The 15,793-nt window shown below is 39.4% G+C and overlaps 1 protein-coding gene across 1 annotated transcript in view; it reads left to right on the plus strand.

The window, feature by feature from the left end:
* The window catches only part of NYAP2 (neuronal tyrosine-phosphorylated phosphoinositide-3-kinase adaptor 2), a 122,338-nt gene that overhangs the window by 98,164 nt on the left and 8,381 nt on the right, over positions 1 to 15,793 (plus strand). The window contains exon 5 of the mRNA XM_010001618.1: positions 2,784 to 2,887. Coding sequence (XP_009999920.1) covers positions 2,784 to 2,887 — 104 coding nt within the window. The remainder of the gene's footprint in view (positions 1 to 2,783; positions 2,888 to 15,793) is intronic.

The raw sequence follows: 15,793 nt of genomic DNA on the forward strand, positions 1-15,793 counted from the left end.
GCTGTCCACAGCTGAAAAACAGCACGCTGCAGAATACAGGACAATGAGTTGAGTAATACTTATGCAACAGATCACTTACGGGTATTTTTTTCCCCATGGTAGTGTGCAAGTGTGAAGATGTTACTCAGAGCACTAAGTACAGTAGAATGGATTATTTATTTGGTCTAAAAATATTTCCACTGAGACCAATGAAATGGCTATTAAAAAAAACAACAACCAAAATATTTTCTTTTTGCTCATAACACGACTTTAATTTCCTAAATTTATTTTTTTTTATTTCCCTGAATTAAAAAATAATTATAAAAAAGCTAGGTGGAGCTGTCTCTTTTGGTGAGGATCACCATGGAAATCACAACAGTTTCTTTAATAATGTAAAATATATTACTGGGAGATAAAGGAAGTCATACTTCAGCTATGTGTGATAGGTGTTATTTCTTTGATGCCAGATGAAGGGAGTCTCTTTGGCAAGGAAATGGTGATCTCTTGTTGCACATACATCCAAATTGGAAATTATGACACTTCTCTCTGCTTTCCCAAAGCAAGGAAAACAATTCAGAAGCCATGGCAGACAGTGCCTTGGAGTTTTTTATGTTCTGAGTGTCTGAATCTGCTTGTCACAGCAAAAAACAGAGTCTCTATTTAGCAGCAGGGAAAAACAACAACAAAAAAAATCCTCTAATTCTTGCCCTCTCTGAAACCCCAGCAAAATTCCAGGAGGGAACAGAGATGAAATCCATTTTTATATCTGTATTTCTGAAAGAAATAGTCAGAAATCTGGCACACAGTGCAAAATCATAACAAAAACATATCTAATAAAACCTTCAGAATAACTGCCCAAGACCAAAAAAAGCAAAACAACAGATTATGTACAAAATACAAGGTTAGGGGGGAGATCAGTCTGCTCCTTTCTGTGTGCTTATTGCTGTGTTGACTCGTGGTATGTTTACAGACTCACTAGGAGTGAGTGAATTGAATAATGCATTCATTGAACAGCATAAATATTTTTGCTGCTCAGCCAGCTGGATTTTAACCAACCTATTAATATTTAGTTGATGAATATTCACCCATACAGATGCTTTCATTGGCCTAAGTGCTCCAGCTTAAGGGGATAGCTCTTCTCCATACCCTATTGAATTCTGAAACATCTTAGGAGAATAAGTATTAAAGGTAACTATGAAAAAGCAACAGAGGGATAGGAAGAACACATTTCAGCATGTAACTGGTTGGTGGTGTAATGAGCCAGCTGTCCTCAAGTTTCCAAAACAAGCCTAGTGACTCTAAGGACGTGCTAGTGATGGACATCTGATTCCTTTCAAATTATGGCCCAGCCGGCGGCTAGTGATGGTACTAGAGATCCATGCAGGAAATAGAGATATTAGTATAAAACAAACACAGACAAAGTAGCAGGGTAAATGAGGCACCAGAAAATACATTTCAGAGAGACACAAGCAAAAGATACATATGCAAAACCTGTGCTTCAAAGGCAAACTTGCTAAATCAGGATTGCACAAGGCATAGGTTCTTCCTCTCTTTTTGGAAACATGACGTTGAATAGGAGAAATTCTTTAAACCCGTTGTAAGGAATCATGATATAAATACTACTTATCCATAGTAAAGCACTACTATTAGTGCTAAAACTGAGAGTTTGTTATTGTACAAATATGTCTGCTGAGTTCAAATGTCCTTGATCTCAGTGTTTGTCCATTAAATAGAAAGGTGCAGGGTTGGAATTCTTATAGAACATGAGGACAATGAACACATTCATCTGAGCCAAAATCATGGGTTGAGAGGAGAAAATTCCTTGGCCATAAACAGGAAATATAGGGACAGGTATTTTTCTCTGGCGGAAACAGGCAGGCCCATTTCTCAGGAAAACACAGTTTCTTCTAGACAAGATGTGGGATGTGGAATACTTTGGGGTGCCACACTGGTGTCTACATAGTTCACAGACAGAAACGTTCCACAACACCTGAGATGCATGGTCACCTTCATGTTGGTATGTTAACATTAGTAACCTGTGCTGGAAGTCCATGGGGAATGTTCTGAGAAATGCATCTATATACAACAACAGAAGGAAAATTAAATAACTGCAATTCCTGTGCAATTCTTCCCTGAAACAGAGCTTTCTCTTCTCCTTCAAGAGAACCTCTGCCTCTTTAATTGCCTCAGTTGTACAGAACTAAGTTCAGAATTTGCCACTGTTGATGTTCTGGTTTCTATCCTTCCTGTTTTCTGTCTCTCAATTGCATTAATGCTAGTTTTCCAAGTGCTTTTGGTATCATTTCAAACCCCCAAGTACCACACTATCCTCACCAGTTTTGACCAATCCCTTCTTCATTCTTTGGCCATTCATGCTTCACCTCAGCACAGTTTGTCTTTGGGCTACCTTCTCTCTCTGATCTGGGATGAAGAGATGAAACCAGAAGCCACTGCAACTCTCTTAATCACTGCTGTATTTTCTGGGGAGTAGAAGTCGTCACTGGAAGGGGCAACAAGGGTTTCTTTATCTACTTCCTATCTGTCTGCTGGTTTATGCACTGTACTTGAGCTTCAGAGATACTCAAGCAGAGGGAGGAGGTCAGGATATGGGAGGAGTTCTGTCTTAATCCCGCTTGTTCTGACCTCAACTTGTATTCGTGATTCAGCCCAATCCCTAAGACTGACTAGAAACGAAGCCTCAAGTCTTTGTTTCAAGGGAATCCTAGGTCCCCCCTGTTTCAAGTTACTGCAGCAGTGACCTGCCTTCTGTTCATGGGTGTCTTTTCTTCCCTTCTCCTCTGCAGAGCCTAAAGCAAGTTGCAGATTAGGTCGGTCTGCATCCACATCAGGTGTGCCTCCTCCGTCTGTCACTCCGCTCAGGCAAGCCAGTGATCTTCAGCCGAGCCAGGTACCATCGTTAGCCAATCGTGAATGACTTCATGTGCTGCAACATGCCAAATGTTTCTCACCTCTCTGTCTGTCATTTGTTACAGTAAATGTTTTTTTTATCTTCAGCCGAGCCAGGTACCATCGTTAGCCAATCGTGAATGACTTTTCATGTGCTAACATGCCAAATGTTTCTCACCTCTCTGTCTGTCATTTGTTACAGTAAATGTTTTTTTTTGGGTTTTGTCTTTATTTTCTGTGCCTGTGTGTGCATCTGTGTGTGCACATCTCTCATTGGCAATGAAATTCCACTGGCCACAGCCGGTAGAATTTTCTTTGCTCTTAATTCCTTGTATCCCTTTCTGTCTTCATTCTGTAATATAAATGTAGTAAAACTGTACTGTATTAACTGGCTGGATTTTTTATTTTTTCATGTTTTCTGTACTTTTTTACTGTCTTTAAAATTTATCAAACTTTGATAAATTTATCTGTTTTTAATGTAAATTTCTTTTCAATGTCTTGTCTAAAGCACTTGCACCAATGTTTGTGAATGACTTGTACATACTTGACTTCTGCTCAGTTGTATTTGTGCCAGTCTCACCTCTGTTTTGAGCTTAATGCATGATTGTATTACATTGTGATTTATCACTGTCCTGAAAACTCCTCTTACAGCGAGTTATTTTGTTTAGTTAAGGCAGCTGGACTCACGTAAGCTATAGGCCATGTAATACTTACAGGACTGTTAAATAGTCCATTGCAGTTATATTTATTGTATGTAATTATTAGCAATCAAAAACCAAATCAATGGAGTAACATCTTGTATCTTAAACAGAGATACTTTTTCTTCATCAAAAACAAAAAAGCCTCGTAGACCCTGGAGAAAGAAATTAAAGTGAGTTTGGCAAATTTCTCCACCAGAGAGAAAATGGAAAAGAAATAAAGACATAGGAAACCTATACTTACCTTTATTTTATATGCTAATACTGATATCGTATCATTTTGCTGTGCAGACCTGTATTATTAGTTTGACAGAGCTATCTGCTGAGAGTGGCAATTGAGGGAAGAGGTTCCACTGGAGCATAGTGTGAATGCCTTCTGTCAACTCTGGCATCGGATCACTTGTGTGCACTTGTATATGCCTTCACATCACTGTGTGTCTGGGTGTACTTATGCACAAAGAGACAGAAACATGTATGCCTGTATGTGCACATACATAGATGTATGGACACACACAAACACCCTCATTTATATGGCAAATTTTCAATTTGCTTTCAAGGAATTAGTCCCCATAATCCTATTGCATTTCAATGAGATTTGAGTTGAAAACTCCCTGAGGACTGCTTTTCCATAATCACATACTTAAGTTGTTTGTAGCTTGTTGAGTTGGTTCTAGAAAGTCTGGACCAAAGCAGAGACCAGAAGAGTAATTTTGCTTTACTCCATCCAGACAGCCAGCTACTTGTTAGGAAGGTTATATTTGGGTAGCCTAGTCCATACAGCTTAAAATTCTTTAACCGGCAAAACTGAAGCTATTGTATTGTCTGAGCCCTGCTCGACACAATTGCCTAACAGAGCCTGGCACATTTGTAAAGCACATTTTACATAAGAAAATCAAATCCATATTGGAGATTCAAAATGACAGCCTATTTAAATACTATGTCAAGTGTTCCTTCATCTAAGGAAGAAATTAGGGTAATTGTACTTCCAAAGGTTCTGAGTGTCCCAGTGTTCCTGTAGTATATGATTTTTGATTAAATGGGTCTTACAGGAGGCATGATGGTTTGCTGGTTACTCAGTGGCAAAGGCACCTTGGGTGTTTTGAAGATATTTTAGTCTCTCAGTTTATATTAAGAACTAAACAATAAGCTTTGAAAGCAGAAGATGATGTGATAGAAGAGATAATGAGTCTCTTAGAAGCTGCAGCCAGGGTTCGCTGAAACTGTGGAGGAAAATCCACCTCACTTCATACACAAGAAAGGAACCAAATTATAAGAGGAATTTTCAAGTGACTACAGAGAGTGATCTTGTTAATTGAATAATGTATGGCATAGACATGGCTGCGTGAAAAACAACAGCTGGTAAAACTTCCTTTTCCTGTAAGTCTTCCCCTCTAACTATCAACCTCTTAATGTCCATCTATCACAGTGTCATTTATTATGAGGATGTAAGTTTTTTTAGAGGTGTGAATTTGAGCCTAATTCCAGCAAAATTACAGAGGTCTTATTGTCTCCTTAGCAGATACAAACATTACTTTGATTGTGTTGGTTGTATATCTGTTCTAGTGTAGCGTGCAAACAAACTATGACAGGTGAAATGTGTTTGGAAATGGCTGAGTTGTTAGCCCGTTCTGAATCTGACAAACTGGCCCTTATTTTTGTGTGCTGTGACTATTGGTTGTATTGATACTGGTATTGATACTGGTTTCCATAATCAGGCTTCCTAAAAAAAGGTAGATCCTGTTACCCACCTCTTTGTTGATGAAGCAGGCACAGCTAACGTTCGTACAGGGATACAAGATCCAGGAAAGGGGGGATTGCTGTTAAACAGTTTTCTGAAATCTTCATGGATTCCAAACTGGTATTTTTTTAAATGTTTAACTTAGGAAAACATATCAGATTTGCAACTGAGCTCTGGAGGCCCATAATTTTTAATACAGAGTAATTAAAAGTAGTAAGGATGATTAGTAATTAAAAGTAGGGCTGATATAGTGAAACCTAAATTATAATTTTAATAAAATACTGGCCAATTATGTAACTATTGACATTTAACTCACTTATGTCTTCTTTTCTTGTTAGTTTATTGGTGTAGGAATTGTGAGGATTAACCAGTCAATATTCACAGGATGTATTTAGGGTGTATTGATGGTAAGCATGATAGTGATCACTTCTAAATAAATAAATAAAAATTTTAAAAGCACTTACAAGCCGAGATGAGTGATGTGGCTGGTCTGTGATGGAGAACACTTTAAAATTATGTAGTGTAGTGGCAGCCAGAAGCCAACACATGGAGCCAGATGAGAGGATGCCTTTCTGTACTTGGTTCTGGTAAATGGTGAGGGAATTTTGAAAGAGCTTGTTGCAGGAAATAGCATTGGATGAAGTTCTGAATTTACTGAATTTAAACTGAAATATAATGTTATCTTGGAACTAAAGTTACTGATTGTGTAAGGATAAAGTTTAAGAAATTAAGGAAGTAGCAGAGGAAGTCAAGTGGAGAGCTTGGAACTACAATATTATAGAATCATGGAATATATTTGAGCTACAGAAGTGGCATATAGCTTTATTTCCTAAATACATCTCTTAATACAAATATCCTAGAGGAGGTAAAGTAGCAGAAAAGTGTTCTGGATATCACAGAGCATAACACCTTGTAAAGATTCTCCAGTGTTAGCAGAGGTCTTACAGGGAATGGAAAAATATTCTAGAAAGTACAGTATGTTATGTCTTAGTGATAAGAAGTGTGTCAATAATACTAGAAATAATTAAATTCCACATGAGTTTGGCTTTATATGCAAATGAAAGCAAGTACCAGTCATCTGTAGCCATTCAAGTGGACAGAGAGCAGTGGAAGTTAAGCACCATGTGAGGTTTATAAAGTAGTATAAACATGGCCCAAGGATGCCTCAATTAATAACTCATCACCCATATTGCTAGAGCCTCCCTGCTGGTGCTTGAGACTTCTGTAGCAGGCATGGTCAGGTGTTTCACTCTGCAGCTGGTAAATGCTACATCATACCAGGGACCCCCATAATGAACAAAATTGTTCTCTTGTGTAAAGGAAGCAGGAGTTGGAGTCACAGGTGTCACTGCAATACTGTGATGTTTCTCTGCATCCTGTCAGTCTCTGCATCTTCATCTCAGGGTACCAAAGGATTACACGGTATTGATAGATTAAAAAATCTCTGTCCCATACAGGATACCTGTGCTTTGAGCACGTCTGTCAAAAGACAAAAAGGATTCTAGCAACCTGCACGGTGACAGTCCCTCTGCTGGAGAGCCGAGCATCTTGCAACCGTGTTTTTAATGTACATAGAAGAGTGTCTAGGTCACTGCCAGGCTTCTCCTAAACACTCTTCAACACACCAAAAAATACTGGTTTTCCTTTTAAGAAAAAAGAGCTAGTATAGCTATCTCTAGATTTATTTATTTTTTCTGAAAATCAGTTTTGCAAAATGAAGTTTGTTTTTCTTAAGAAATGAATTTTACAGCTACCGTGAAATCACAGGTATGGAGCTGCGTGGCAGCACAGCAGTGCCTGTTTACAATGAAGATCGACAATCTGAAGGAAAATACAGCCTTTGAAAACAAAACTCCTGAAAGTTACAATACGATATTTCAGTTTTTCAGCAAAACAGAGCCTGTTTTTAGACAGATTTCCACAAAACTGTGTATCTTATGTCCAAATGTGCAGCCTCTCTTCATGCTGCATCTTAGTGATGTGCTTTTCAGTGAGAAGACAGCACTGTCCTTTACTGTTGCCTCCTCAAGGCATGCTATCTTCATTCTGAAGGTTTGCAGGCCTCGTGTCTTCTGGGGAGGAGCAGGCAGTGGTATCTAGTTCCAGTTTAAGCAAGGAAAGAAGATTTAAACTGTACAGTGATGATCAAAGTAAAATCCAGAAGCCATGCTGAGATTAGAAGGAATAACTTAGAGAAGGAAATGAAGATACACAGACAGCTGTGAATTAAGGAGATTGAAGTTGCATTTAAGGAATAAAGAAAAAGCTATAAACTATATCAGAATCAACAGTGAAATTTTTTGTGGGTTATTTAAAAAAAAAAAAAAAATGCAGCTCAGTTCATTGCTCACCTGGTATCTTCCTGAGGCCCCAGCAAATGAGATGGCATATTTTCTCCCCCATACAACCTCATCAGTGAACACAACGCAGAAGGCCCATGTGATGGACAAATTATCAATTACCCTCCAAAATTGAGGAATGCAGCTCAGTTCATTGCTCACCTGGTATCTTCCTGAGGCCCCAGCAAATGAGATGGCATATTTTCTCCCCCATACAACCTCATCAGTGAACACAACGCAGAAGGCCCATGTGATGGACAAATTATCAATTACCCTCCAAAATTGAGGAGAACTTTCACTTGTTTTATCATTTATCTGAATATTATAGAGTACAGGGGAAAGGCCTCCCATTCACAGAATGGATTTGACTATGTAATTATTGTCTTGTACCAAATGAAGTTAATCCATCAATAGTTTATTTGTGTTTTATCTTTGACAGGCAAGAATTTTATACACAAGCATATATTTAAATTTGTATTTAGGTAACTGAATCATGAAACAGGATTGTAAAAAGGACTGAGTGTACTCTTTAGCTGAGATCTACCCTACTACCTCTGAGGTGTCAATAAGCAACCTGAAGTGGTGTTGGGGTGGGTGTACTTGGCACTTGGTCTGGTGTTTGACCCCACCAAGGGAGCCTTTTTAAGTACATGGAAATCCAGGCACTGTGGAGTCCTGCAAGTAAGAAAGCCAGATTTTTCTAACATGGTTTTCTAATATATTAATAGATGAGATATTAGGAAGAAATTCTTTCCTGTGATGTTGGTGAAACACTGGCAGAGGTTGCCCAGAGGAGTTATGGCTGCCCTCTCCCTGGAAGTGTTCAAGGCCAGGCTGGATGGAGCTTTGAGCAACCTGGCCTAGTGGAAGGTGTCCCTGCCCATGGCAGGAAGGTTGGAACTAGATGATATTTAAGTTCCCTTCCAACACGAACCATTCCAGGATTCTATGATAATGTAGGTAGGGAAGTAGAAAGCACATTTTCTACTCTAAGTGTGCAACTGAAAAGGATTTTGTTTTCGTACTTATTTCCAATTGGTCTGAGATAAGTATAATGCCCACACTGGTTTATGTTCAGCAAGAACATGTTAAAATACTTTATTTATTGTTTGTGTCTTTGTAAGAGATTACATGGGTAAAAATGCACATTTACAACTGTTCAAAATGAACAGTTTGAAAAATCTGAAAGGATTAGGTAAAGCTTTATTTTTCCTAGAGCCAGGAACATGAAGCAGAGTGCCCGGCAGGGGCAGCACTGCTATTTTGGAGGGTTAGCAGCCAGCCTGCAGCACGGCAGGGCCAGGCTGAGGTGGGGAGGCAGTGAGACACCTTGGGCGGCTCGGTTTTGCCTGAAAACTTGGGTCTGTCTGCAGTCTGTGCAATGTTATTGTTTTGGGCAGGTGGGTTATATCCCTGTATTGGGGGGCAGAGCGGGCCTAGGCCCGCACCACCTACTGCTCAGCTCTGGGCACAAGGCCCCGCTCGGATTTTCTAGGAGACGAATTATTTATTTTAAGAAGAGTAATTTTGGTGTGTGGGGTTTTTTTCAGTTGGAATTGTAAGTGGCTGCAATTGTAAGTGTTGCAACAAATCACTGCAGGAACTTGGTGCAGAAGTCACTGAGCTGTGGTCCGTGCTGTGTGCAGAGCGGGGGCTGCGCTGGCTGCCACCCCAGCACCACCATCTGCTGGGCTGAGGGAGGGAAGGAGAAGGCTTGCACCAGCTTCACCTGGTAAATCCCCAATTCTTCCACACAACAGCTTAGATAACGTTTTGTTTCAGCCTCAGTATTCAGGTGTTAACCTAAAAATGCAATTAAAACACCTGCATTTTGTAGTGATTTTTTTTTTCCGCATTCAAACAGATGAGAGACCTTTCCACATGCATTCTCAGAGCAATATGCTGTAGTTTGAGTACAGTATAAGCTCACTGTAAGACACAAAACTTAAGAGAAGTAATTTAAGAGTTTAATTTTGATAGGCACAGAGTAATCTCCAGCAAGTAATCAGGTACTCAGTACTCTGCCACTTAGTATTTTTTTCATGCTGAAGTAGGTGAACAGCTCTCTACTGGGGCATCTAAATACCATAAGCCCAGCTCTTAATTTCTTTAGCCTCAGTTGTGTATAAAAGGATATTATAGTCTTTGTATGCTTTGTAAGCATTGTGTTCACCGTGTAATTAATAAATCCAGGAAGGGTAAAATGTTATTACAGCTATAATTATGTTTGAAGGCATCTAGATAAAACACTTCACCAATGAATTGACATTAGCATGCTGTAGTTGGCAAATGTGCATCTAAAAGCATATGGGCTCTATGTTACACTGTGAGCATAAACAAAGCATCTGTGTTCTCCTATTATTCTCAGCTTCAAGTTGCCATTTTCCTCAGCAATAGTGTACAGTAGTTCAAGGCAGTCAGTAAACACACTGCAGTTGTTGGGCATCTTAGCAGGGACAGGTTCCTGACTGCTGCATTTAATTAATTCTGCTGCTGCTGAAAAATGAGCACCTATAAATCAAAATCTGCTCTTCCATATCTGATCACAGCAGTCTTTTTTAAACTTCCACTAGATGAAAGAAATACACTCAGTGCAGGTAGATGGAGAACTCTGTAGACTGAAGTACTTCTTCCAGTTTGAGTAGGACGGAAATGGCAACAACAACAAAGTGTGCTAGTAAGGGAATTCACACCTGCTACGTAGCATCAACAAGTGTCCTCGCTGAGTACTGCAGATCTTTGCAGATGCACTCCTTGAAGGATCACAATCTGAAGGCAGCATAAAACTCTAGTGATTCTGCTTTTGTGGTTATAGTAGGACAGAAGGATTTGCAATGAAAGAACAAACTTCTGTCATACTTGCTTTCTGGGCCAAAGGGAATGAAAAGATCACCCTGGGCTGCTGGTTAAAGACTTCAGGGGAGATGCACTCCCAAATTCCTATTCAAAAGGAGTATCTAACTAGCTGTGCTAAATGCCACTCCAGTATGGATTTCTCTGTCCCTCATTTTTCCTCTAATTTTAAAAAGTTTTGAAAGTCTATTGTGTACTTTTGATGTAGAATAACAAAACATATGAGACAATTCATAGGATGATGGCAGTAGTTTTCTTCTTCCTGTGTGTAAATGTCAAATGTCCCACTTTAGCCAGTGAAATGCCTCTGAGATCTCTGTCTCTGTGCTTCTTCAGCCAAGATTATGGTTGTTTCTTTTTGAGACTTGAGCTTTTTCTTAATTCAAAATATATATCCACAGTGTGGGAGCAATCCCATGCTTCTTACTCCGTATCCCATGGGGTTTTAGTCTGGACTTTCTATACACCATTTATTACTTTGGATGGTAACTTCTATTTTTGCTTCTGAAGCTATTCCCTTAAAGGGACTTAATTATTCCTTATGTTTAGCCATCTCCTTTAACAGGGCTTGGGGTGGTCACTGGATCCAAAACCTTCTTAATGCTTGCCACTAGGATTTACCACAATTATGTTTGCAGTGATGTCTAAGAGTCATAATCATACATAAGGTTCCCATGTTGGTAGACAATGTGTATAGAACAAAGACTATCCTTACCCCAAGGATTTGTAAGCTCAGTATAAAAGATGAGAAAGTAAGTAGTTGCAGATGAGGGTAGACGGGCAAGTATGTGACTGTCAGAAATTATTTATGCTTCGATTTATGTCAAATTAGAAAGTGCAAAAAACTGTTTGGAGTGCAATCTACTGTATCTTTAACAGTTATTTAATTATTTTTATATGCCACTAATACAACTAAATACATTTGAATGTCTAAAACCAGAATACCAGGTAAATTTTACTAGGAACATTTAACAAATGATATCTGTCTCAAAGAAGAAGTCCTTCTTCTCCAGTGGAGAAGTCTTTAGGGTCTGTGTAGATGAAAACATATGAAAGTTGACATAAACTGACTTTTGTGGATGCTGGTTTTGCAAATAGCTGGGAAGAGGATATTCCCCTGGTTCCTATCTGAGAGGATGGATAGGCATGCAGGCATGGAAGAACCCATGGTGGGGTGCTGAGAGAACCCCTGACACAAGCACTTCACTGAAGGGACATGAACCAGATTTTAGCTTCAGATGATGTCTGGATTTGACCAGTATGTGGCCTGAGTATGCTTGAAAATTTGAGTAATCCAGCATCATAGGATTGTGCCTTCTTGTTCAGGCTGAATGCTCACAAGAGCCAGGCATGAGTCATCCCACTGATTGCCACCGCCTAGAAAGAAGTGCCAGGGGCATGAGCTGTGTCCTGAAGTGACACACAGCCTTCTGGACAGCTTGCACCGCTAAAAACCGGTGAGAGCTTGGATTTCTGAGTATGCTTTTGTGCCTGTAGGAAGTGCAGCACAGCCTCATGCCCACGAGAGGGAGCGATTGGATTACTTTATACAGCTCCTCTCTTTTCCAGCAAGGGTAAATCATTTGCACAGGCGAAGTCAAAATTCTGCTGTCGTCACTCCAGCTAAATATGCTGTCAACATTTTGGATGACAGCAACAGCAAGAATGTGAATCCTTTAGGGAAGGCTCCACACTGCATTGTGTTGATTTTCAGCATGAATCTGGTCTTACATAATCTGTGCATGGGTCCAAAACCCTGCAAATTGTTTCTAAATGAACAAACTGCTAATAGAGATCGTGTATTAAAAAAGGCAGACAAGAAGACGCAAACCTGGAAGTGGATAGAATTGCCTCATCCATCATCTCTCACCTCCAAGGCATGCCTGACCGATGGGCACAAAAAGCAAATGTGTCAAAGCCATCTTCTGTTGGCAGACAGCCCTGTTGATGCTGTCCCAACATATTTTCTTTAGCATTCAGTTGGGCTGGTCCTGCAGCAGAAGCAGGTCACTGCATTGCTGCGTCCAACTTTGTCAGGACTCTGACCTAAGAGCATGACATAGTGCATGCTCAGAGGCCCTGATGCCACAATGGCAACTCTGATGGGATGGGGAAGGCCATGCAGAGATGGATCCCAGAACGTACTGCAGTCACAGTAGGTGCCAAGGCCTTAGCATGGCTTTGGTGGCTTCCCTCCATTCCACTCAATAGCATGGGCAGTAAAAATATGTGTTGGGGGGAAGCAGTGACAGGTGAAAGCAGGTCAGCTGTAGGAAAAATAATGCCATAGAAGGGGGTGATTAGAGATGGGAGCAGGGTGACCAGTCCCTGAGCAGCAGGCCTGGAGTTTGTCTTCATACGTTTCCTCACCCTCGAGTGCTGGCTTGGCTGCTGCTATTTCAGCTGGGATGGAAGAGTGGGAGGAAGAATATTCCATTCCCTTACTCTCATCTCTTCTTCTTGCATGAGCTTTGTAAGCTTGCCAGCAGAGTACAGAAAGAGGCTTGTTCCCTCACAGAAGCTGTTGAAACTTTTCAAATACAATATTCTGACAAAGAATGAAACAACAGCATTTATGAGGGTTTTCACTTCCTGTTCAACTTTTTTTTTTTTCATGTCTTTCTCTAGTTGTTTCCCAGATTCAGAGTTACAGTTTCCTTAAAGGCATAGAAGAGATATGAGAAAATCTCATCTGTGTTATCTGTGCTTTCAGGCAGTTGTTCTGTTGTGCCTGCTCTTAATAGATTTGGGATCGTGTTTCAGTAAAGAGTCTTAGTGCAACAGAGAAATATAAGGGGACTGAAGCTGCAGCTGATGTAGCAGACTAGGTCGTGGTTCCCTGGAAGGTTAGGTACCCTCCAGAGCCCCTGAAAGTTGGTAAGAACTTTGTGCCTCTGAAGCCCGAGAGCTCAGACTTGGGGGAAACAGCCAAACATGGCCTTTGAACCCCACCTTTCTTCTGAGAGTTAGATTTGCACACTGTAGAATTTAAGAAGACATGCATAGAAACTAATATTTCCAGTAACAGACTTAAGCAGGTTGATGAAAAAGGGAAAGGAAGATGCCTTGAAAGTCTTACAGCATAATCGAACAAGTATTCCTAAACTGTAACTGTTGCATCTTATAAAACACTGAATCCCTGAGGTCACTGTCCTGCCTATGACAAGAAACTAACAAATATTTGAAAGTCCTTAATCTTGTTTTTAGCCGCTCTTAAAGCATTGTACATGGTTCTACTAAAAATAGGTAACAACTTAGAGTAATACTAAACAAATATGTAATTTATGTGAAATAATTTCAATCCAAACATCAATAAGTTGTCTGTAAAGGAATTTCTTTTGGTAGCATTCCTTCCTCTTCAGGGAATCTCTTTTTAAGGCGTTTCTCATAAATTTACTTATTCTCTACTAAAACTTGTGAATTCACTTCAAAACTTGTTCTGAGACTTTTGTGTGCAAACAATTAGTTTAGTCACATTAAGAAGGATGCAGTACTAGAACAATAGCAATTGCTAAGTTTATTTCAAATGGTCTTGCAACCACTATTGAAAGACATTGTGCCTTGGTTAAAGAAATATTTTTTAAAAACCCCAAAAGCATGCCATTTCTTTTTTTCCCCCCTTCCTTTTCTCTGTGTATTTATGTTTAACTCAGGGCAAGAATTTTATAATATTCTTAAAGGAAAAAAATATAAATAAAAATAGCATGAATTCATGGAAGCATGGGTTTATATATAGGCATCCTCTGTAAATGAACCAAACATTCTGTATTCTAGGTAAAGCAACCTTATTTGTCTGCTCATACACATTTCAGTTGCCCCCATGCACTCCCACTTGTACTTTTTTGTATATGAACTGAGTGGATTGCACCCTGTTTCTGTTTGATCTTTGTGTGTCTGATGCATAAAAGAAGACACAGAACAGCACGGTTGTCCCCTCTGTCTCTGTTAAGTCCCAAAACATCTAAGCTTTGTTCTCATGGTTATCACCATTTCACCAGAACCTTTTGGTGTTTGTATAGCCTTATACAGTATATTGCACTTACTGTACCTGTATAGTATCTTGTCTCTATACTGTATGCACATAAATATGTATATTCACTCATGTATGTATGTATAGTATGTTTATATATCTCTGTATATGTATGTGTGTTTGTTCATAGTCTTTCACTAGAAATGTGTGGCTATTCATATACATTATGTGTATGCCAATTATAAAAAAGTATGAATGCCAGCACCCACTTTTGATAACCTACTTTTATTCTCATTTTTGTCTTGTTAAACAATGAAAATAAAAATGTCATGTATTTTAAATGAGAACTTTAAAATATTTTTATTTTTAATAATTTTAAGGTTTCCAGTTCTTCAGAAAAAATTGCAAAGATATTTGTGTTTCACATTACAGTTTTCTGTGGTTGAAAAATTTTAGTAGCAGTCCAGGCTCTGTAGTTTGGGATCTCTGTATTTTATGCTGGTCAAGTGCTCCTGGATTTAGAAATGCTCTTAAACCATCAGGACTCCTGTGCTGCAAATCCCAACTCTATTCACAATGCAATAAAACAAGGGGTGACCATGTCTACAATGCCTTGCACATGTAAACACTGGATGTAGAAGGGTAGACTGGAAAAGTTTCTCCAGAGCAGCCTCAGGATTGGGTGAAAATGTAATTTTTTTTAGTCAATTTTATGAGAACATTACCAACAATATTCGTCAGATCTCTTTGCAGTCCACAGTAACATGTAATTGCCAATTGATTAGGCATGTATTAAAACAGCTGACAATAACTTATTATCTCTTCATAAAACTATTCTTAATCACCACACAACTGTATGTAGGGTCAGTTATCTGGCTTTGAGGCAGCAAAGCTCTGGCTTGTCTTAAATAGCAAAATATCTCTGTAAGTCAAGGGGACGACTGGTACGTATTTTCCAGTTGAGCAACTGTTTAAATTATTCACTGAATTGAAGCTTCAATGATAATCATACATCTGATTAAAAAGAGAAAATGGCACTTTTTTGCTGTTGACAATTTTATTTGCTTGTTACAGGTGTTGTGTGTGTATAAGTTTATGTCACTGTTTTGTTTGCCGTTTGTTTGTCATGCATTGTCATTAGCAGTACTTTTTAAGATGACTATTTAAATTTTGTCCCTGCTCTGTGATTCTGCACTTGAATTTCCCCCATGTTGCTGTCTTAGGCCAGGCTGAGTTAGCCTGGTCACCCCATAAGTGGCAGCCTGTGAGCAATGCCCTGGGTCAGCAGATTGGTGCTTCAGGGTTATTA

Source organism: Chaetura pelagica, unplaced genomic scaffold, assembly GCF_000747805.2.
Source record: "Chaetura pelagica isolate M959 unplaced genomic scaffold, ChaPel_1.0 scaffold207, whole genome shotgun sequence".
NCBI lineage: Eukaryota > Metazoa > Chordata > Aves > Apodiformes > Apodidae > Chaetura > Chaetura pelagica.